The sequence below is a fragment of the Phycodurus eques genome, chromosome 4, assembly GCF_024500275.1.
Source record: "Phycodurus eques isolate BA_2022a chromosome 4, UOR_Pequ_1.1, whole genome shotgun sequence".
Lineage (NCBI taxonomy): Eukaryota > Metazoa > Chordata > Actinopteri > Syngnathiformes > Syngnathidae > Phycodurus > Phycodurus eques.
The window spans coordinates 15,519,185-15,543,819 of record NC_084528.1 but is presented as its reverse complement, the minus strand read 5'-3'; the positions used below and the strand labels follow the sequence as shown (position 1 = coordinate 15,543,819).

The 24,635-nt window shown below is 41.8% G+C and overlaps 1 protein-coding gene across 2 annotated transcripts; it reads right to left on the bottom strand.

Moving 5' to 3' along the window:
• Positions 1 to 1,680: 1,680 nt before the first annotated feature.
• On the bottom strand, positions 1,681 to 23,078 carry setdb1b (SET domain bifurcated histone lysine methyltransferase 1b). Of its 2 annotated transcripts, XM_061674224.1 has the most exons (25): positions 22,975 to 23,078; positions 21,785 to 21,988; positions 21,543 to 21,709; positions 19,165 to 19,208; positions 18,550 to 18,658; positions 18,244 to 18,414; positions 17,961 to 18,162; positions 17,809 to 17,882; positions 16,453 to 16,643; positions 13,747 to 13,876; positions 9,471 to 9,678; positions 9,279 to 9,395; positions 8,896 to 9,184; positions 6,722 to 6,983; positions 6,532 to 6,622; positions 5,073 to 5,189; positions 4,821 to 4,990; positions 3,939 to 4,160; positions 3,696 to 3,863; positions 3,208 to 3,332; positions 2,736 to 2,755; positions 2,533 to 2,651; positions 2,202 to 2,458; positions 2,032 to 2,120; positions 1,681 to 1,892 (listed from the first exon to the last, which is right to left on the bottom strand). In XM_061674224.1, exons 1-25 carry the CDS (start codon positions 22,989 to 22,991, stop codon positions 1,775 to 1,777), a joined length of 3,681 nt encoding a protein of 1,226 aa, XP_061530208.1. In that variant the 5' UTR covers positions 22,992 to 23,078; the 3' UTR covers positions 1,681 to 1,774. The 2 variants fall into 2 exon arrangements, with proteins under 2 accessions (XP_061530208.1, XP_061530207.1); XM_061674223.1 differs by lacking the exon at positions 22,975 to 23,078 and having other exon boundaries at positions 21,785 to 22,008.
• Positions 23,079 to 24,635: the final 1,557 nt, after the last annotated feature.

The window sequence follows — 24,635 nt, the reverse complement described above, 5'->3', positions numbered from 1 at the left end:
GCTGAACATTCTCGTTCAGGATTTTCTGTTAAAGAGCAGAGTTCATGGTTCATCAATCACAGCAAATTGTCCAGGTCCTGAAGGAGAAAAGCAGCCCAAGACCATCATACTACAACCACGTTTGTTGCTATGATGTTCTTTATCTGAAATGCTCTGCTACATTTACACCAGATGTAATGAAACACACACTTTCCAAAAAGCTCAACATTCATCTAGTCAGTTCATATAATATTCTCCCCAAAGTCTTGGGAATCATTCAGACGATGTTTTTTGTTTGTTTGTTTGTTTTTTGCAAAAGACGAGCCTTTATGTTCTTTTTGGTCAGCGGTGGTTTTTGCCATTCTTGCCCAGTCTTCCTTATTGCTATGTCATGAACACTGACCTTAACTGAGGCAAGCGAGGCCTGCAGTTCTTCAGATGTTGCCCTGGGTTCCTTTGTGACCTACTGGATGTGTCGTTGCTGTGCTTTTGGGGTCATCTTTGTAGGCCAGCCACTCCTGGGAAGGTTCACCATTGCTCCATGCGAGGATAATGGCTCTCCCTATGGTTCGCTGGAATCCTAAAGCTTTAGAAATAGCTTTTGTAACACTTTTCAGACTGATAGAGGTCAATTACGATATTTCTTGACTGTTCCTGAATTTCTCTGGATCATGTCATTTTCTTGCAGCTTTTTTAGATCTTTTGTCTGCCTTGATTTTGTCAGGACAGATTCTGTTTAAGTAATTTCTTGATTGAATAGGTCTAAAGGTAATCAGACTTGGGTGTGTTCAGTGAAAATTCACCAAAAATTGTAATTTGCCACAATTAATTTGTGATTTAACAAGGGGGGTTAATAACTTTTCCATACAGGGCCAGGTAACTTTGAATATTTTTGTTTTCCTTAATGAAATCGTTTAAAAACAGCATTTTAAGTTCAAAGGGCCAATACATTTTCACAGCAATGTAGTACACTAAGTCACTAAAAATGCATTTCCTTCATTTTGTACTTTTGATTTATGTACATGATTTTAGCATGTCCCACACACTGCTCTGCTAACTACAGTGTAATAAGTGATTTAATTATACTACCTATTTTTACATGGCTTTACTGTCCACGTTATTTGATAAAACTAGTAATTTTGGTCATGTATATTATATTTTCATTATCATTTTCAGAAATGTTGACTATATTTGTTAAACACTATACAGTCAGCTTGATAACCGAATCATGTTGCTAAGGACCACCATGTGCTCATTAAATGCTAACACTGTCAGCAAGCTTACATATATTATCTGCATGCAGTTAATTTATAAAAAAAAAATAATACAATTTTTTAAAAAATTAAAAAAGGGAGCTTTGTGGCAGCTTGGCCAATACATATTTTTAACAGCATAATATCTACTTATAATACAATGAAAATTAAGGTTAATGGAAAACCTGTCCCTCTCTGTTCACAGCCATTTTGTGAGAAAATGCTGCGCACATCCACGATGATGCACTGTAAACTACATAAGCCACTTAAGAAAATCAATTAAAAAAAAAATAATTCTACCAATCACCCAGCACTTCCTCCTTCCCCTGAAGTTGTAAGAAGATCTAATACATTTCAGACTGGAGCGGTGTTTTCCTTAAAGAAAATGACATTTTATTCAAATGCAAACCAACGTTCTTTGGATGAAATGAAATGAATGCATAAAAGAAAAAAAAAACGGAAAATAGCTGTCATAAAATTCGAACTTAAAAGAAAACATTACAGCTTTTTGTTTTGTTTCAAAGGAGCAGTCAGGCGGCAGCTCACAGCAGTCTTCCTCTACACTCGGTGGAGCCGCAGCAGCACAGCAGCACTTTACCCTCCACGCTGCCCACCTCATAGTTGTAGTCCCATGTAAGCTCCGTGCCGGCCCGGATGCGCCTGCACCATTACAAGAACACGAGGTGATGATGAGCGTGTAATAAAAAAAACAGCTTCCAAATAAATGCAGAACTAATGTCACATCATTACAACCCTTGAGCACGACAGTTTGCCCACAACCGTTGAGTGTCAAACTTACTTGCTGGCAAAAAAAGCCACCCACGGGAACCTCAAGTCATGCGTGTCCACAAAGACGTTTTGGACAAAGAGATTGGGACTGCAACTGTGCTGTAACACAAAAGAGAGGATAGACATTGTTAGTGAGCACACATTCATGAAGAAGCAAAACAATTTGCAGAGCACACTTACGTTGAGGTAGCGGCCGAGGTTTCCCTCCAGCTTTGCGTCAATGATGTAACACGACTCTTCGCCGTCAAAGAATTGTCGGGTGTTTCTGGGACCACTCTCCCCGCCCATGCCCGTCTGTCCCTGCTGCCCCGACTTCCCTCCCAGCCCGCCCTGGGACGCCCCGCCTCCAGGCGCGCCCGTCTTCACCATCATGCCGTGACCGGTCTTCAGAGCGATGCCGCGAGTGGATTTCACAGCCACCTGCTTCTTAACCACACCTGAGGAAGGAGGGTGAAGCGGGTAACGTTAGAAGCACATAAGAAAGACGCTGGCATTTTTTCTCTCTTCTCACCCGGGATGGCTTTCTCTTTCTCCTTGTTGTCATCAGAACCTGAGCTGATGGTTTGGACATCGTCGCTGTCTGAGAGCGTCGTCACGTCCTGCTTCTTTGCCGTGTCGGGCTTCACTTGGCTGCGAGTCAAAAAGTGGATGTTAGCTTTGACTCGCGCTGTTTGACTGATATGTTTGATTAGAGGTAGCGAGTGTTTGACGCACCTCTTATTGTCTCCAGAGTCCTGCGATAGAAACAGAAAGATTCAGGATTCAAAACATCAAAATCAAGGCACACTATTCCTATTCCTGCTGACTTTGAGCGAGAGTAAATGTACACCTTGGACTGGTTTCCAGTCAATCGCAGGTCAAAAAAGACAAATAACGTAGTATCGGTGCATCCCTTAGTGTGCTTGTACGTTTGTAGTGCAAAACTGCATCAGAATTGCAATCATACTAAGATCTTCAGTACCTTGTCCGGCTACATGAGAGTTACGAAATAATAATAAAATATATTATTATTATTAATGATGCCATGCAATGGAATTTCAACCCTGGAATTGCAAATGAATTCGACCTGTCTCATGTAACTATCAGTATGATGCAGTGCAGTCCTACGAGCTCAGTAATAAAACATTGTTAAATCAATAATGATTTAAAACTGAGCATCATCATCATTTTCTTTTTCTAGACTCGCCTTCTTAATTCCCTGGCTGGTGAGCCAGGAGGCCACTTTGCTTTTTCCTGTCTCCTCTGGCACAGGCAGCGACTTTTCGTCGCCTTTGGATGCGGCAAGATTCCCATCTTTACTGTCTTGACTCCCTGAGGAAGGAGGAAAGCGTTAATGAGAGAAATGTTGATCTTTCAGGATGACTTTAATCAGACCAGACTAGACTACGATAAGACCTGGAGAGGAGCCGTGTGGAAGTAAGAATACCCTGAAGTGTTCAAATTTCCCTTTTATTTTGTTCCTTTTGTTTTATTACCCAGAAAACACTGGCACTACGGGGAACTGCGAATGGCCGAGGTTTACCGTCCAGAGTTTGACTCGTCAGTCTTGGCATGCTAAGTAGTTACCATGCAGTGGAAAAGGGCCTTTAGAAAATCTACAAAAGTAAATGATGGGGCATAATGATGTAATTTTGTAACCCATTCTGCATCCTTCACTTAACTTAGCAAGCTCACCTTCCTTATGGCCTTTAGCCTGCCCACGTGTGGTGTAACTCCTCCACACAGAGCTGCTGCTGAAGTAGGTGTCCTTAACAAATGTGTCGTCCGAACTGTCGCTCTCGTCACTCTTCGATTCTTTCTCTTCCTCGTCGTTGCTTTCCTCGGATGACCTTGAGCTTCCAGCTGTGGGTGTGAAGAAGAACGAACGAGTTAGCGAAACAAAGAAAGACTTCTGTACTTATTCCGACTGAGACTCACCCTTTTTGCCCTGCCGTCCAAAGGAGTTTGTCACTAAGGCAGACGGTTGGATTTTTAACCTGGTCATGTCCACACCGCTGCCCTCGCTGTCCGAGCAGTGAGCCTCACTTTCGTAGCCTTCCTTGAAGTTCTCCACGCTCTCAATGTGGTCCAGGTTAGCAAAATATTCATCACCCATCTCCAAGCCTTCTTTGTCAGCAAAGTCATCTGTTAGGATTTTACCTGGAAGGAGTCGAATGCCCCAAATGTCATCAAGCAAATCTCATGAGGCTTCAGCTCAGTAATCATCTGAAGGACCGCTTTCTTGTTTTTATTGTGGTGTTACCACAGAAGGGCTCCAGAATCAACTTGAACTGGAAGTGCAACTTGTTGCGATGTAGGAAACCAGTACACTTGTGTCTTTGCTGGCTGCTCAGTCGTTGGAATGTACACCGGAAAGTGAGCTGTGGTTCGTATGTGAAGAGACTCACGTCTCAAGTAAATATAACCTACTAATTTAGGTGTGGCTGCTAACGAACAGCACGTTTTTTATGCAGTGAAAATGTGTATTGCCTCCAAAAAAAAAAAACGTGTCTCAGTCATCTTCAAAGTGGGAGTATTTTTGCTTGAATTAGTTTTATTTAGTTTTGTTATACAGTGGTTAATTCCTCTTAGTCTTAGCACGGTTATTTTATGTTGTTTAAAATGTACGTTACGCCTGTAGATATGTCTATAAAGGTTTTCACGATAGTGACAGTTTCAGCCTGGAATATTTAATATGTAAATGTTTTTTTCTTTCAGAAATTAGAAGTGAACCAGAGACTTTGGAGTAATAACAAGCCTTGTGTATATATAGTCTTCATTCTCCACTACAGGTGTGAAACCAGGATGTGATTGACGTACCGGCGTAGATACAGACAAATGAGCCCTTGGCCACGTCGTCCAAGCAGCGGATGCCCCAGCCTTTGTTCTGGGTCTTGAAGAGCTGAAGACGCACCTGCAGGCCATGCTGCACCAACCGGTTGGTGCACATTTGAGAGCAACACTTGCACCGCTTATTACACTCGTAGATACTGAGCAGTAGTGGAAAAAAAGAGCAAGTGAGTTATTATGTTATGTGGTGCCATTCTGTCCAGTCAAGTTCAAATTTCTGACCCTGTGGGGAGGCACTCCTCCAAGCGCTTGTTCAGAAATCCGGCATTTGGGTTTATCTGTCCACCCGGAGTGCAACCAGTAGCCTGTAGTGTCAACTGGTGGCAAGAACATTTGGACCTGGAAGGAAGACGCAAAGACTCCTAAAACACAAAACTTGCTCTACAACAGGCATATAGCTTGAGCAGCACAATGGACTAGTGGTTTGCACGTCTGCCTCAAAAGTTTGACGTTTCAGTGTCAAACCTTCCTGTGTGGTGTTTACATGTTTCCCCGTGCTTATCTGGATTTTCTCCTTGTATTCTGGTCAAAACTTGGTATTTATTTAACTACCAAAACTCAATATATAATATATATAACTTAAAAGAACAATCTGCAAACAAATTAGTAACAAGTAAAATAATAATATATATAAAAAAATAGAAATAATAAAACAATACATAATAATAAATACAACCATGGCTAGCAAATGTAAATAATGTTGGTAATCATAATTGACCTAAAACAGGAAAACATCCATCCATCCATCTTCTGAGCCGCTTCTCATCACTAGGGTCGCAGGCGTGCTGGAGCCTATCCCAGCTGTCATCTGGCAGGAGGCGGGGTACACCCTGAACTGGTTGCCAGCCAATCGCAGGGCACATACAAACAAACAACCATTCGCACTCACAGTCATGCATACGGGCAATTTAGAGTCTCCAATTAATGCATGTTTTTGGGATGTGGGAGGAAACCGGAGTGCCCGGAGAAAACCCACGCAGGCACGGGGAGAACATGCAAACTCCACACAGGCGGGACCGGGGATTGAACCCGGGTCCTCAGAACTGTGAGGCTGATGCTCTAACCAGTCGGCTACCGTGCCGCCTCACGTCAGACAGTCAGAGGGAAAAAAGTGTTTGTGTCTTTTTTTATACAAAGCCATGACTGTATCTGCTGTTCCTGCTGTGTGGTGCAATGCATGCACGGAGCTGTAGTTACAGTAAGCTAAAAAGAAACAAAAGAGTAGAAGAAGAAAGTTCCAATAAAATGTTATTAGTCATTTTTCACAGATTATGAAGAATATATGCCTGTGGAGTATTGTTATATTGTCTGTATGTGTTGCTACGGAATTTGCGTGTGAATATTAATATGTTAGTTGAAGGTAAATTCTTCCTGTGATCTATTACTAATGTTAGCTAGCCCATCATTAGGGTTTCCATTGACTGTTAGCATAAGCTGTCGATTTCTAAAACGATGTGTGTCTTGTATTTAAATACACAATGTGTGTAAGGACAATTTAGGGTCCTTAATGAATCTAATATGCATATTTTAAGAATGTGGCAGGAAGCTGGAGTACCCCGAGAAAACCCACACAAGCACAGGAATAAGATGCAAACTCCATACAGGAAGGAAGGAGCTAAGATTCAATACCCCGAACTTTAGCAGTAAAAAAGATGGATGGATGGGATGCAGCTCGACTTACTTGTCCTGACAGCCATCAGTGCAATCACACCCAACCAAGAAGTCTGGACTTGTGTTGATATACACTCCGTCCTCAGGAATGCGTTCTTTGCCTTGAAAAGGGGGAGAAGAGTCGTCTCTCCATTCTCATTACATTTGTCAACCTTAAGGCTGAATCAATAAATCATTAACTGTATACATTTTGTTCTTACTGTAGGCAACTTGAGGGGGCGGCGTTGAATCAATCTCGTTGACGCAGGAGAGCGGGATGTCTTCGTTTCCTCCAGTGATGTCTAGGATGTAATAGAAGGGCCTCAGCGGCTGGAAATTGCGGTCCACCAGCACGTAGGGGTCAAGACAGAACATTTCCAAGAAGATGAAGTCACAGGTAGTCTGGAAGAGGTAGCGCTGGATCTCGGTCATGTTACGTAGGCAGAGGCCGCACGGGGCTTTGTAGATCACATGGAAGGTCATCTACAGTGGGAAGAATTAAGACAAGTTACACTGTGTGTTATAAGTTACACTGTGTGGGCACACCTCTCAATAAATCAAGGGTTGGACAAAACCGCTTAGGTCCCCCTGCATCTTAATTATTTGCTATACAAATATATTTGCCATCTACACTAACATTTGCACTGGTAGCACTGGTGCAGCACACGATTTGCACATGATTTGGTTGCACCCTTTTTTTGGGAGGTACTGCATGGCCATGCATGCTGATGAATAGTTGTCTTAATTGGCATGCCATAGTTTTATGAAGAACAAAAAAAACATTGGATAATTTGAATTTGAAACCATGGCTAAACTATAATGAATTGTGTACAAAATGCCACCTCATCAGCACTAGTCATGCATGATGAAACTTATTTGGCTGGAATGTCAATCACCTGCCAAAACTTTATGCCAATTGCAGAATACGTTTTATTTTAACATTTGTGTATGAATTTTAGTTTGAACAACAATATATTGACATAAATAAATATAATTATGTAAAGTGTACATGAAATTCACATTTTAAATAACAAAAGTGTTGGCTCAAAGTTTAAAAAAAAAAAAAAAAAAAGATGTAACTATTTCCACAGATATTTTGAAGGTATTTCAATTCAGCTAGTGATGAGTACATGCCACAAGACTTATCTAGCTCAGTAGAGATAAAGTTACAAATGTGTAAATTGTTACTTAGTTTTAAGTTGAGCAAACACAATTTTACAATGTGGGGAGACTAATGACACGGTACGGTGACAGTGTGTACAATTTCCACTGAAGTCGGAATTTATAAAGCTCACGACACATAAGGCCAGAGTTGTGTACTCTTAGCACTTCTCAGCCTGAAAAACGTGCAACAAAACATTCGGCTAGTTTTTTAAGTGAGAAGCAGATAGCATGAATTCCATGTCGGGCTTGTAAATTTTTTTTGCCCTACAGAGTTTTAGATCAGACTTCAGGAAGAGGTGGTCATTAAAAAGTGGGGGGGATGGAAAAATGTCATTATGAATCTGAGTGGGTACCAGTATCATCTGTGCCCTTGTCAGCGGCACCTCCTCACCCGATGAAGGAGGGGACCGCTCCGCTACACGGGGCTCGCGCTCAGTCATGGAGCGGGGGCGGAGCGCACGCGGCCGTTACGGCCGTTAATAACGAGACCGCCCTCTTCAGAACAGGAGAGCAGGTGGAGGAGATTGACTAAAGCAGTGAAAAAGATGGGTACTTTCAACCACCATGTTTTATATGGTGAGACTGTGTTAGAGGGAGCATTAAAACAGGCACTTGCGCAAATGCAACCAGATGATATTTTATTCCGGCACACTGAAAAAAGGGCCGCATATGCATATTGGTCGCAATTTTGAGCCCTTTCATAATTTTTCATAATTCGCGGTAGGGTTCTGTCTCTATCCCCCCACGAATAGCGTTATTAAAATTTATGTCAAGTGAAAATGGGGTTTAAACAAAAACTATTATGGAGAAATGCAGAGGGATGGCAAGAAACAAGGCAGACTGAGAGGAACATAAACAATGCTAGACACAAGACTGTGGAACAATCACATGTAGGAGTCTATTGAAAGGCTAATCGTCCATCACTAAACTGATTCATCTGAGAGATTGTTTACTTGCCTCAGAAGTAGCTGATGTTTTGGTTAACAAACAGAGACCTACTTAATTAACTATTTAATGTCTGTGGGTAAACAACACATCAACATCTAATATCTGCTTTTTTCCCCAGTGAGAAAAAATAAAAACAGAGAGCCTTCGTTGTGCAGGAGGTCTTACATGAGCGATGCACCCTGCGACTACTTGGGACAACGCATCTCTAAGAGGGTTGACCACTATTTGAGAAACATAGCCCAGCATTGCTCGTCAAACATGGAAAGCATACCCCGGTGCTCACCTTGCGGTTGACTTTGCGCCGCCCCGTCATGCGTCTGAAGTCGTACAGCAGCGGTATGAGGAGAGGGTTCTTTCCCCGGTGCATGTCCCGCTTTGCCGGCCGCACGCGGTTCAAGCAAGCCGGCTGGCAGATGTGCTCCATGTAGAAGATGCGGTCGGTCGGGGCACGGTACGAAGGCTGGTGTGGGATGGTGGCCACTGGGTGGGCCATTATGGGCGGGGTGGCGGGAGCGGTCACCTGTCTGGGTTGCAACTGAGTCGGGCTGGCACTCACTGCGGGACTGATCATTCTTTCAACACAAAAAGAGACATAAAAGACACATTCTTGTTAGCTCACTGCTCCAGTACTACTTATTGCTGATTATTGTGAGGTAGGCAATTCACCTTGGCACGTTGCCGGGGCTGGAAGCGAGAGACTGCATAACTTTGGAGGCATGAGTGCCGCCTACACCTGGAACAAAAGGAGAAGTACTCTTCTTGGCCATCTGATGTTTGTTGCTTCTATGGCACACAGAGAGGGAAAACATATTATATATTGTTAAGAGTTATTTCTTAATAGTTCAAAACATCACATACTCAGCACGTGATGATTGAGTGAGATGACTGCTTGGTGGGGTGGTTGGTGGCTGTTGGATTTGAGGTGGCAGCACACCCTGAGGGGGTGCAGGCTTAACAGGAGAGGCTCCAATGGGAGGGGGTCCAATTGGAGGTGCTCCAATGGGAGAGGCGCCAACATGACCATCGCTGGTGTACTGGACAACAGGGCCCTTACTCCTCAATGCACCTACAGACCAAAACAAGCAGCAAACCATTCAAATGTGAAATTCTGATAACACAGATTTTAATGAACTTAAAGGTTTGACTTTCTTGTCCAAATAACATTACAGTGAATACTATACACACACAAAAAAATGATGTACAATCTTGAGACCTAATGCAGGAGCTGTATTAAAAGTGTTTGTTTTGAAAATAAATGCACAATTTTGAATGGAACTGTCTGGTAAGTATTCATTGAGCAAAATCTTTATTATTGTTGGTTGAGTTGGAGTGGAATAGTATAATTACAAATACCAAATCTATTATTTAGGGCTAGAAAGGAAAAGAAAAATACATTTTAAAAAAACAACAACAATTGAATAACTTCAAAAATAGGTCGATGCAGAATCTCTGCCTCGAAGCTCCGCCAGGACTAAAAAAAGAAAAAAAGAAAGCTAAACTTCCGCCGGGAACCATGTTTGCGCCGCCGGAACCAATGTTTCAAATGGACATTTACTGCAGACGCACTGTTAGGCCATTGATACATTTTTTATTATTATTATTTTTTTTTTTATAAAACGACAGAGGAGCATCTGCAAGTAACTTTTAAGACACAATTATATGTGTAATGTAAATATAAAATGAGTGAGCTGAATGGTATTTAGCATTTTTTCATTTTGTTTTTTTTAAATCTAAAATGATAATCGCTAACGCGCAAATGCTAATCACGAATGGTAAGCGTTTAGCAAAGACTGATTTTGTTGTCTCAAATCCTGTACAGAGTTTAGACCATACACTCAGTACCAATATATGCAGTTTAAGGAAAGACGTACAGCCCTCAGAAATGAGAATAAAATGCATGCTATTCGTAAAAAAAAAAATTGGGGGGGGGCGAATACTCAACAAAATACCTATAGGATAATCAATTCTAAAAATATTCAATCGTGACAGTCATAGTATTATTGTAGTATGGTGGTGCCTTGAGATAAGAGTTAATTTGGTGGCCACATTCGGAACTCAAATCATCTTTCATCACTGAAATGAATAGAAATACCATTGATCTTTCCAGTTGCCTCCCAAAAAACAATGTAATGTTGTCGTGTGTTTTTAAATAAGGAAAGGAGCACTCTAAAATACTGCACTCAATAAAAACATACCGTCCATCCATCCATCCATCTTCCGTACCGCTTATCCTCACTAGGGTCGCGGGCGTGTTGGTACCTATCTCTGCTAACTCTGGGCATAATTACATAATTAAATAGAATGTAAAGATTTAAACATTTTATTAGTCAAATTTTTTTCTTTCAATTCGATGGACCTTGTGCTGGTCCTTCTAGTGTGTGCACCTTTGCCAGCTGAGTGTAGTATAATAAAGCAGTAAAAGTAGTCTTTGCAAAGGAAAAAGAATACATGGCTCTGAGTATTGTTTAATTATCTGTCCACATGTGTTGCTCCCTCGTCTGTGTTCAAATATCCGTCACTGAAAGGGTAATAAAATTGCTATTGCTAAATTGCTATTGCTAATAATTTGTCTCTGAGCTCTTCAGGCAGTTCCTTTGACCTCATGATTCTCATTTGCTCTGACATGCACTGTGAGCTGTGACCTGATCTTATATATCAGGTATGTGGCTTTCCTAATCAAATCCAATCAGTATAATCAAACACAGCTGCACTCCAATGAAGGTGTAGAACCATCTCAAGGATGATCACAAGAAATGGACAGCAACCGAGGTAAATATATGAGTGCCACAGCAAAGGGTCTGAATCCGTATGGCAGTGTGATATTTGAGTTTTTCTTTTTTAATAAATCTACAAAAGTTTCAACAATCTGTTTTTTTCTGTCAATATGGGGTGCTGTGAAATAAATATATTTCCAAAGGTGTTATTGACATGAAAATTTCACCAGATGTTGGGAACATCCCAAGTAATCCATACATACAAAGAAAGTAGAGCAAATAAGATCAGAAATTAAGTTGTTTAATAATGTGAAATGACACAGGGAAAAAGAATTGAACACGCCAACTGGTATTTATTTAATACTTTGTACAAAAGCCTTTGTTTGCAATGACAGCTTCAAGACGTCTCCTGTATGGAGAAACTAATCTCATGCATTGCTCTGGTGTGATTTTGGCCCATTCCTCCACACAAGCAGTCTTCAAATCTCGAAGGTTCCGTGGGCTTCCTTTGTGGACCTTGAGTTTCAGTTCTTTCCATAGATTTTTTATTGGATTCAAGTCAGGTGATTGGCTGGGCCATTCTAGTAGCTTTATTTTTTTTTCTTTGAAACCAGTTAAGAGTTTCTTTGGCAGTATCTTTGGATCATGATCCTGCTGAAATGTCCACCCTCGCTTCATTTTCATCATCCTCGTAGATGGCAGCAGATTTTTGTCAAGAATGTCTCTGTACATTTGCCCATTCGTCCTTCCTTCAATAATGTGAAGTTTACCAGTACCATTTCCTGAAAAGCAGCACCACACCATCATGTTCTCACCTCCAAACCTCACTGTTGGTATGGTGTTTTTAGGGTGATTTGCAGTGCCATATCTCCTCCAAACGTGGTTTGCATTACGGCATCCAAACAGTTCAATGTTGGTCTCATCAGACCCGACTAATATTCTCCCAGTATTTAACTGGCTTGTCCAATTGTTCAGCAATTTTTAAACGATCTTTGACATGCTTTTTTTTCCAGCAATGGGGTCTTGCGTGGTGAGCGTGCATACAGTCCATGGCGGCGAAGTGCATTAATCACTGTTTTCCCTCTGACAACAGTATCTGCTAATTCCAGGTCTTTTTCAAGCTCTCCACAGTTGGTCGTTGGCTCTTGGACAACTCTTCTGATTATTCTTTGCAGTCCTCTGTCAAAAATCTTGCAAGGAGCACCTGATCAAGGCAAATTTATAGTGGTACGATTGGCTTTCCACTTACATACTATGGCCCCAACCGTGCTCACTGGAACGTTCCGAAGCTTAGATATGCGCCTGTAACCAATACCATCGTTATGCTTTGCAACAATTAGTTTGCGATGGTCTTGAGACAGCTCTCTGCTCTTACCCATCATGTGTCTTGACCCACACCTTGGCAATGAGATCATTTTGTAGGCCATCAATTAGGAGTGAACCAGCTGATATTCATTTCCACAGACAAAGAGGTGGAGGGCTATTTGATTACTGATAGATTTTAGGTGTTCTCTTGGCTTTACATGCCTTTTTGCACCTCCTTTTTCCACCTTTTCAATACCTTTCCCCTGTCATTTCCCATTTTTACACACAACTTAATTTCTGAGCTTATTTGTTCCACTTTCTTTGTATTTATGGATTACTTGGGTTGTTTCCAACATCTGGTGAAAATTTCAGGTCAATAGCACCTTTGGAAGTATTTTTATTTCTTGAGAAAAATGGTGACATGTTAAAATGCATAAAGTTCAATCTATAAAGATAATCTTTATGTTAAAAGTTTTAGAACAAAACCTATATTTTTGTTTTCTTTAAAAAAGAAAGTCAAGAAGTTGAAGTCCAATGGATAGCCACACAATTATGGGAATTTCCACAACAGAGTTGGAAAAAACATTTTGACGAATTAAAATTCCGTTTTAGATATGCCATGAGTGTGTTCCCCTGAAATATCAGCCAACGGTGGCCACTTTAATGAGCTGAAGGCTTAGAATACAATTTTGTTTATAGATCGATTGCATGTTATCTGTTGCAACTTGAGTAGTTTATTTGTTCTGTGCTTTCATTTCTGAGTAAAATGAGAAATTAAACTGCATAACTTTAAATTTAAAAAAAAAAAGCTCCGAAAAACTGAGGTGTTTAAAAACTTTTGACCGGTACTGTATTATTATTTTACTTGTTTATTATTTTTTTTTCATTTGGATATCATTATTTTACTTGTTACTGGATTATTTTCTGGTAGTCATTTTAAGTTATTTAAGTATGTTTTAGTAGTTGAATAAATACGTTTTTAAAATCAATAATCATCTTTATTAATAGTGATTTCAATATCAATCAAAGTAATTGTTAGTATTATTGTTTCCATAATCGCCCATCCCTAGTGGGCCCTATGAAGAGGCAGGTGAGTGTATGTAAATTGGTGTTACCCATATTGGGTCGTGTTCTCAGCTGGCCAGCCAGCTTCTTCTCCTGGGTGTTGGCGGTGGTCATCTTCAAGTTGAACATTGGTTCCAACCTGGTGGAGCCTCTGTAGATCCACTCACTCCTCTTATCATCCTATTGCACAGTAAACGAGAGTGACTCTTTGTCCAAATCACTTAACAATATACAGTGGATGTAAAAGGTCTACACACCACTGTTCAAATGCCAAGTTTTTGTGATGTTAAAAAAATCAGCCAGATAAATCATTTTAAAACATTTCCACATATGGTGTGTTGTACACACATGGACAAAATTGTTGGCACCCCTCTGTTAATGGAAAAAAACAAAAAAAACACATAGTGGTCACAGAAGTAACTTGATTGACAAAAGTCATAATTAGGAAAATTAACCAGCGCAAATCAGACATTTCTTTTGAATTGTGGTTCAACAGAATTGTTTTGAAAAACTAATTCGCGAAACAGGCAATCAGAAATGATGGTACCCTTAACTTAATATTTTGTTGCACTCAACCTTTTGAGGCAATCAATGCAATCAAACGATTTTTGAGACTTTCATTGAAACAGGTATTTTGACCCACTCTTCATGCTCCAGTTGTCTCAAGTTTGAAGGGTGCTCCTTCCGCAGAAGTTTAATAGGATTTAGATCTGGGCTCATCGAAGGCCACTTCAGAATAGTCCGATTCCATAGCCATTCTTGGGTGTTTTTAGCTGTGTGTTGGGTCATTACTCTGTTGCAAGACACATAACTTGCGACTGAGACCAATCTTTCCGACACTCGGCAGCACATTTCTCTCTAAAATACCTTGATAGTTTTGAAATTTTATTGTACCCTGCGCATATTCAAGTCACCCTGTGTCAGATTTAGAAAAGCAACCCCAGAAAATAACAGGGCCTCCTCCAAGTTTCACAGTAGGGGCAGTGTTCTTTTCTTGGTGTGCTTTGTTTTTGTGTGTCTGTCAAGATAGTCTACGTGCCTTGCCAAAAAGATCTAGTTTTGTCTCGTCTGTCCATCGGACATTCTCACAGATGCTTTGTGGCTTGTCAACATCCAGTTTGGCAAATTGCAATCTCGCTTTTTTATGATTTATTTTCAACACTGGTGTCCTCGGTCATCTCCCATGAAGTCCACTTTGGCTCAAACAATGATGGATGGTGCCACCTGACACTGATGTACCTTGAACATGGAGTTTACCATTTATTTGTTTGGAGGTTGTTTTAGGCTCTTTTCTTACCATTCGTATTATCCGGCTCTTCAATTTGTCATCAATTTTCCTCCTGCGGCCACATTCAGGGAGGTTGGCTACAGTACCATGGATCTGAAATTTCTGAGTATGTGCAACTGTAGTCACAGGAACATCAAGATGCTTGGAGATAGGCTCATAGCCTTTTCCTTTAACATGCTGTGGGTTTTTCTTTCTTTCTTTTTTCTTTAACAGAGGGGTGGGTACCAACAATTTTGTCCATGTGCGTATAACCTCCATCCATCCATTTTCTGAGCCGCTTCTCCTCACTAGGGTTGCGGGCGTGCTGGAGCCTATCCCAGCTGTCATCGGGCAGGAGGTGGGGTACACCCTGAACTGGTTGGCAGCCAATCGCAGGGCACATACAAACAAACAAACCATTCGCACTCACAGTCACACCCACGGGCAATTTAGAGTCTCCAATTAATGGATGTTTTTGGGATGTGGAAGGAAACCGGAGTGCCCGGAGAAAACCCACGCAGGCACAGGGAGAACATGCAAATCCCACACAGGCGGGGCCAGGGATTGAACCCGGGTCCTCAGAACTGTGAGGCTGATGCTCTAACCAGTCGGCCACCGTGCCGCCTGTGTATAACCTGTACCACAAAATTGAAAAATAAAGTGAAACATTTTAAGGAGGGGGGAAAAAAATGTACATTAACCTGGTTGAATAAATATGCACATCCTCAAACCAACCCATTGTCTTTTATTACAGCACTCAGTCTTATATAGGAGTCTAAGCCTAAAAGTGTGGCATTTCTTGATGTGTCAGTATTTGCCCACTCTTCTTTTCAAAATCGTTCCAAATCTGTTGGATTACGAAGGCATCTCTTGTGTACAGCCCTCTTCAAATCACCCTACAGATGTTTGATGAGATTAAGGTCTGGGCCATTTCAAAACCATAATCTTCCTCTGATGAAGCCACTCTTTTTTTTTTTTTTTTGATGTGTGCTTTGACAAATTGTCATGCTAAAACATTAAGATCCTCTTCATCTTCAGCTTTCGAGCAGAAGTCTGAAAGTTTTGTGCCAACACTGACTGATATTTGGAACAGTTCATTCCCTCTAACTTGACTAACTTCTCAGTTCAAGCTGAAGAAAAACAGTCGCAAAGCATGATGCGGCCCCCACCATGCTTCACTGCAATTATGGTGTTCTTTTGTTGATGAGCAGTGTTATATTTGCGTCCAACTTACCTTTAGGAATGAATTACTGCCAGAAACTTTTTTTTCTTGAGGCCATAACACATTTCCCCAGATGCGTTTGGGATATTTCAAGTGCATTTTTGCTAAATGTAGCTGAGCTTGGATGGTCTTCTTTGTAAGTCTTCCACCTTGCCACCCTTTTTTTACAGAACAAAAACCTGGCATTTGAACGGGGGTATATGGATTTTTTATATCAACTGTATTTTTTTTCACAGTGTTAATTAATTTGAATGAGTTTTTTTGTACCAGAAAAAGGATCTTGACCAAACTGCCATCCACTTCCTCGACTTTACTCTTCCACCAGGTTCCCTCCCACTCTGTTTTGATGATCTGGCCCACTTTGAGGAGCACCATGGGCCTGCTGGGATATGCTGTGATGTACTCCTCAATGAAGTCTCGGCACGAAGTGTCCTCGATGTCCTCCCACGTACGTTTCACTGTCAATTGAATCAAACTTAATTGGTACTCATACCAGACATACAGTATTTTGAAGACACTTGGGGGCGGTGGTCCGGTAAACGTGCCCCTCCCTTTGGGACTGGTCAGGGGCGTCTCGGTCGGGCTCGGGACCTCCCTGGACCCTGGGGAGGGTCTGTGGCGTCCCCTGCTCGCTAACTCGGCCCCCCCTCCTTGTCGGTGGGAGGGGTCGGGCTCACCCTTCCTCGATGTGCCGGCTCCGTACACCGGTTGACTAACATGCATGTGATATGGTGTTCATTCACTTATATGTTCGAAGACACACTATAGGCTATAACACATGTTATACTAACATATCAACTCACAGGTTCTTACAGGTGTTTAGACACTAAAAAAGAATCCCACCGTACCACTCGCCAGTAGCACTGCCTTGCTCATTTTCCCACATCCTACCCTTTTCTGTCCTCTCTTATCTTGTTCTCTTGGTTAGTTATTACATGTCCTCACCGGGTGTCACCATCCACAAATAATAACACTATTTGACAGTTGTAATGTTACTAGTCTTCAAATAACTAGACTGTCTCACTATTCTGCTGTGGTTCTCACCCCTTGTCCACTCTGTCACTCCCCTAAAACCCTTTTCTGTCCGGCTGCATTTTCAATAAACATCAGAATAATAATAAAAATTAAATATAAGCAGAGGGAGTATTTTAAACTCCCCTGTTGCACAACAAAACTGTTCCAGCACAAAGGCATACAGATCCACCATTCTGCAAGGCCATGCAGCTGAACAGTACAGGTTTAAAAAATAAAAATAATAATAACAACAATAATAATCTATCTATATGGGAAGAAAACAGGCATGAGTTTTGTCCATTTAATGGAAAAAACTCATGGCTGTTTTTTATTTTTATTTTAGTATTATGTGTGAAACAATTTTACCGTACCATTCATGAGTTAAAGAAAACTCAGAGGAACTGTTATAAAAGACCCCAAAACATTTAACCCACAAATGTAGCATATATTTTAAATATTTACTGTAGTCCTAGTAGGACTCTATGAAATGGCACCTATTAGGACAAAATGTCCCAACCCCCGATCTGAAGTGTGAGCGCAGAATAAAAGAATATGAAAAATATTAAGGTGCAATGGTGTAAGCCCATCAAGAAAAGAAAAGATCCTTACTCGGTCTGCACACAGGGAAGAGGTCTGGTAGGTTCACGTAGGAAGCGTAGCCATCGTCGAAGAAGATCAAGAACCTGCGAGACAAACAGGACGTCAGGCAACCATTTAAAAATCCACTCTCATTTGACTTTTGTTTGACCTCGTCTACCCACCTCATTTGATTCTTGGTGGTGGGCATCTCTGCCACGATGCCAGCGTAGAGCCACATTTGGTGGCTGTCCTTGTACTTGGCCACAACGCGGGCCCCCACGAACAGACTCTCCAGGGTGGGGTTGTAATCGAAGGCCACGTGGTTCCCAGAGAGCAGACTCTTTCCTTTATCAAACTTCACTTTGTATTTAAATGTATTTGAGCCTGAAGATGCACACAACAACACAATGAGTGAGTCCTAAACTTTGAACGTTTTCATTCAAAATAAATGTGTGAGTCACACACCGATGGCGTTGATGGCAACGAGGGCGCCTTTGTGCCAGGTCTTCATGCGTTTCTTCCCCAGAATGCTCATGCCCACTCGGAGCTCATCTTCTCTCTTTTTGGGACTGGTGTGGCCCACAGGATTGGCGAGAATCTGAGATACAATAACGGCTGGCGGTGCAGGGTGAGTACCTTGAGGGTGGGAAGATCACACACACACACACACACACACGCACGATGCAAATCCAGCACTGTGTGTGTGCGTCCATGCGTGTACGTGCGTGTGCATGTGTGTGTGTGTGCGTGCGTGTGTGACAGTGTGCTGACCTGACTGGGTTGGTGATCTGGGTAATGAGGTCCCTGAAGAAGGCCTGGTGACTATTTGGACCAATTTGTTGACCTGTTCAGCGGTTTTCTTGAGTGCACTGGAGGTATCCTAAACAGCACAGCACATAAATCACCGTTATCCGACATTGAGGCCATGTCCATTTATTTTAAATGTATTTATTTTTATATAGCCGTACGGAACAAGGAAGGTCAAACAGTTGTTTGAGCACTGTATTATTTTACTGTGTGTCGCCCAGAAATGACGTCACTGGAAGCAGCCAAGAAAAAGGCTCAGCTTCAAATTTTGTGGACTGTTTTACAGTACCTGTATTTGATTTGTGGATGGTTGTTCGTCTGTTAGTAAGTTAATCCATTTTTTTTAAATTGTATTTTTTCCTTTTTCAACAATAAAAACAGACTAATAAAAACTAAACTAAAATGGAGCATTTTTTTTTTTAAATAAAAACTAACAAACCTACTCTAGAAACCAATTAAAACGAGTAAAACTTAGTGAATTTAACAAAAAAAAAAACATCATGATCAAAACGAAATAATAGCGAACTGTAATGGACAATCTATAAATATTATGACCCTGGTTTTGATGGTCCTCCTTACCATTGTCTCTTGGATAGTAATGCAGGGATTCTGTGGCGGGACCACTGACATGTAGAAAAGAAGAAAAACAAGTGATCACTTGTTCATCATGATAACAATAAACTCGTCTTGTATTCAGGTTGAAGGAAGCCAAATGGATTGCTGAGATTTCCTTAGCCCCCTTAAGACCTGTCCTTCACTTAATATGACCCTAAGGAGTGGGCAACATGGGCCCAGTAATATGATTGCAGTATTTTAAACAATATCTCTATATGATTCATCAATGATCAAAAATTGTTACTGATAAATTGGATAATTGATTAGTTGTTGATTAATCGTTGCACTTCTTGTAGAGTCCAAATCTTATGTCAGCAAATAACTTGCAGTATTTAGAGGCCAAGCGTGTGAGAGTTACTTCCATGTCATCCCGTCCTCTTGGAACAATTTCGACTTCCCCGTAGTAGCAGAACACATGGCGGCGCCCCATAACAAAATACAGTGAAACCAGAACACTTGGCATCTCTGCCCAACTCACTTGACAACAAGCAGTAGTTTGGCAGAGTTCCGTGTGTATTTTAAACAACCACATAGCTTTTTACCTTTGGAAAGTCTGCTTAGCTTATTGCTAACAAACAATGCAAAACGCCTTACACATGCTTACGTATAGAACCTATGTGGTACTGTTATAACCCTTTTAGGAAAAGATAATAACATAGATGGCAGAGAAACACATAGCCAGAGAATATAACAATAACCACAGGCATATATTGTTTACCATCTGCAAAAAACAATAAATATTACTGCATCTTTGTCTATTTGCCTGTATTATAGTGCACCCAGGTGGCCAAGGAGTGTATACCAGAACGAGCCGCACAATTTCAATGAACAAATCATGATGCACAAACTGTTTAATTATTTGGATTCTATTTAATTATGTTGTTACTGTTACTGATAATCAGAGGTGGGTAGTAACACACTACTTTTACTCTGTTACATTTACCCAAGTAACATTTTCGATAAACTGTACTTGTCAGGCGGCACAGTGAACGACTGGTTAGAGCGTTTGCCTCGCAGTTCTGGGGACCGGGGTTCAAATCCAGGCCCCGCCTGTGTGGAGTTTGCATGTTCTCCCCGTGCCTGGGTGGGTTTTCTCCGGGCACTCCGGTTTCCTCCCACATCCCAAAAACCTGCGTGGTAGGTTGATTGACGACTCTAAATTGCCCGTCGGTGTGAATGTGAGTGTGAATGGTTGTTTGTCTCTATGTGCCCTGCGATTGGCTGGCGACCGGTTCAGGGTGTACCCGGCCTCCCGCCCGAAGATAGCTCGGATAAGCTCCAGCAGCCCGCGACCCTAGTGGGGATAAGCGGTAAAGAAAATGGATGGATGGATTTATGTGAAGGATCTATACTTTTACATTTTTTACATTTACAATGTTCGACATGCTGTTCGCTACTTTTATTTAGCCATTCTTGCGTGTGCACATCTATTTTTAGACTTCATCTTCGACTTCCGCATAGGGCGCCCGTTACGCCAGTCCAACGTTACCACAGTGACCTTTGACTCAAGTCAACCAATCAAACGACACAGGGCAGTCACATGACCGCTGATGTAGCCTTCGCGAACCAATAAAAATGACTCATCTGGGGGCGGGGGGGACAGCCGCGCGAGTGTATTAACTTTACAGACTTAAAAAAACAACACCTTTGGAATTGTGACTGCCCAAACTTGGATATTTCAGCCCACTTCTAACTTGAGAAAACACTGAGGTAAGATGCAGAGGTTTCTATTGTTGGTTTGGCAGTGGATATGGCAACATTAGCCTTATTCTATGGTGTCGCACAAGCAAACACAATCACTAAGTCTGGTCAGCAAACAGGTTCTTCATGAAGTCATTTAAGTGAATAAAATAATGTTTCTGTAGGGCCCAATGAATGTGTTGTTGGTTTTTGGGCAGTTAAAAATTTAAATGCTGTGTCGACTCCCATATATTATTAATTTGTATTATTTTATTTGATGGTCATGCTTTTTTTTTTTAAATTAAAAAAAAATCATTAGTTACTCGCAAGTTACTTTGAGTACTTTCTTACTCAAGTAAATATTTGGATGACTACTTTTTACTTTTAATTGAGTCATATTATTCTAAAATAACAGTAATCTTACTTGAGTACAATATTTGGCTACTCTACCCACTTCTGCTGGTAAAATACACAATATTATAGAGTGCCACTTTTGTTATTAAAAAATAACATTTTGCAAACATTTATTGTTTTTTAAAGGGGAGGCTGGAATGGCTTAATGGAATTTCCACTTAAATGGCGAAAGATGATTTGAGGTCAAATTCCGGACTTTCACGGGATCTCATTTGAGGCATCAATTTTGGACACTTAAAAGCACTTACCGCAGCCGACAGCAATGACGTCGTCGTCGTCGTCATCGTCATCTATCTCGATGACCTCGGAGGACGGCAGCCCCCCGCCGCCCTCTTCGTCCTCTGAGCTGCTCTTATACACCAGGCCATTCTTCTGGTAGGTCTCCCTCACCAGCTTTTCACACTCCACCAGCGACCTGAGGAGGAAGACGACGAAGCTTCAGCACGTGCAAAACCTACTTCGCACAAATGTCTGCGCCACGTTCGCCTACTTGTTGGCATCATTGAGGAGCTTCTCCGTCGCAGCCTCCTCTTGCTCCTTCTGCTTCACCCACTGCGTCAGCTCGGAGAGCTGAGCCCGCTTCTTCTGCACCACTTCGCTTTTCTCAACCATTTCGTCGATCCATTTCTTCAGCTCGTCCAGAGAGACGCCGAGCTCTTCCCCCAGACTTGAATCCCAGCACTCCACTTCCATTCTGAAAGCGTCACACTCCATTAAGAATAATGTATTTTTCTGGGGTAACAAGGTAAAAGGTCAGGATGAGGCCCTGATGGTCTGCCCCCAAGTTTACCACAAATGACTGACATCTTGCAAGTCACGTCTTGTGTCTCTGACTGGTTGTTTTTTCTCACCCGTGGTGATTTCCTGTATATCAAATTAGAGGAGAACCTCTGCAAAGTATGAGCCACGAATACTAAGTCTATGACCGGCCTGTTTTCGCAGTGATCGTGAAGTCAAAATTAGAGATAGACATATGTTTTTGTTATTTGTTTTTTTCCAGGACCAATACAGACTATTAGTAGTCAAGGAAGCCGATAGCCAGTATTTGGAGCAGATTTTCATTTGCAGGAAAAGGTTGCAGAACTTCCAAATTACAATGCCGTGAAAAAGTATCGACCCCCTTCTCAGACTATTTTTGCATCGTTTCCCCACTTTGTTTCAGATCCTTAAACAAATGTATATATCAAACAAATATAACCCAAGAGAACTTAAAATGCTGTTTTTAAATGGTGATTTCAATTATTAATGGAATTTTTTTTTTCCAATTTACCTGTCCCGAGAGAGAGAGAGAGATGGTGCTTGCCTTTAGGGAAATATGATCACGTTATACATTAATTACAAGGGGGTCCTGATGGATTTTTTTTTAATTTTTCAGTAAACAAACGAGCCATGTTGCCTTCAAGTGCTCACACTCCCCCCTCTATCTCCCTTGTAGTCTCACTAACGTCTTTAATTTTCGTCCTTCATTGCAAGGCTAACAAGTACAAGACACGTTATGGCCAAAAGACGGGCGACGAGCACGTTAGCCTAGCATTAGCGCAGAGAAATCCTCCCGTGTTGACCGACTGATGTAGCTAACGAGTACAAAGCACACAAACATGTACTCTCTCTCTCTGTCTGTGTAGAATGCGTCACAGAGACCACAGTGGAGCTAGAAGTGGACTAAAATGCAACGCTTACCCCTCGCCGATATCCATCTTCTTGCGTGTTCGTACCTTCAGATGAACAGCTAGCTGCCTGAAGCTAGCAGCGAAATAGGGGGTTACATGTTGTGCTTCCCAGGGTTATCCGAGTGGGCGGTGATGACTTAGCCGTCATGTCAAACAAAGCAACGCCCCTCAGATTTGTTAAACATACTAACGCACACCGTTTTTTCAGTTTTGCTTTGCATTTTTGTTAAATATATATTAAAACTTTATTTATTCATTCAATTGTAAAACGCGATTATTACTATTAATTCATCAATTACCATTTCCGCTACTTAAATTGCACGTTCTAATTTTCAATTATTGTACTAATTATTACATTTACTACTCTTCTTCTTTTCCTTTCGGCTTGTCCCGTTCGGGGTCGCGACAGCGTGTCTTCCTTTTCCCTTTCCTTTTCCTATCTCCACCATCTTCCTCGAACACCAACTGCCCCGCATGTCTTCCCTCACGACATCCATTAACCTTCTCTTTGGTCTTCCTCGCACTCTCTTGCCTGGCAGCTCCATTCTCATCGTCCTTGTACCAATATACTCACTATTTCTCCTCTGGACGTGTCCACACCATCGAAGTCTGCTCTCTCTAACTTGGTCTCCAAAACATCGAACCTTGGCTGTCACTGATGAGCCCATTTCTAATTTTATCCAACCTGGTCACTCCTAGAGCGAACCTCACCATCTTCATTTCCGCCACCTCCAGCTCTGCTTCCTGTTGTCTCTTCAGTGCCACTGTCTCTAATCCGTACATCATGGCTGGCCTCACCACTGTCTTATAAACTTTGCCCTTCATCCTGGCAGAGACTCTTCTGTCACAAAAGACACCTGTCACCTTCCTCCACCCGTTCCAACCTGCTTGGACCTGTTTCTTCTCACCCGCTAGAATTCTGTTGAACAAGCTGGTCTAAAACTCCACAGCCACCTCTCCTCGATGCTTCCTTACCTCCACAGAAATGTCATCAGGACCAACTGCCTTTCAATTTGTCATCTTCCAATTTAAAAAGGCCCAGCAGAGGATGTAGTTCCTGCGGCTTCTGAGAAAGCACGGCCTGCCACCGGAGCTGCTGAGACAGTTCTACACAGCGGTCATCGAATCGGTCCTGTGTTCTTCCATCACAGTCTGGTTCGGTGCTGCTACAAAAAAGGACAAACTCCGACTGCAACGGACAATCAAAACTGCTGAAAGGATTGTCGGTACCCCCCTACCCACCATTGAGGACTTGCACGCTGGCAGAACTAAGACAAGGGCGTGCAAAATCCTCTCGGACCCTCCGCACCCCGGTCACCGGCTCTTCCAGCTCCTTCCCTCAGGTAGGCGCTACCGATCAATGCAAACTAGAACTAGTAGACATTCCAACAGCTACTTCCCTCTTGCGATCAACTTCTTAAACACCTAACCTATAATTCCATTACAATAAGCTGGCAATTGTTTGACTTGAGTTCATTGTTACATTACTGTGGGGCCAATTATGTATTACTCGTGCACTCACTGTAGTTGTCTCGCCATGCTGCACTATTTGCATATACTGGCCACTCATGCCAGAGTAGCATCTGCTCCATTTGCACACTGATTGAGGAGTATCTGTAACATTTGCACAACCAACATTGTCCCAGATGATCGCACTACTCGTCACTTTAA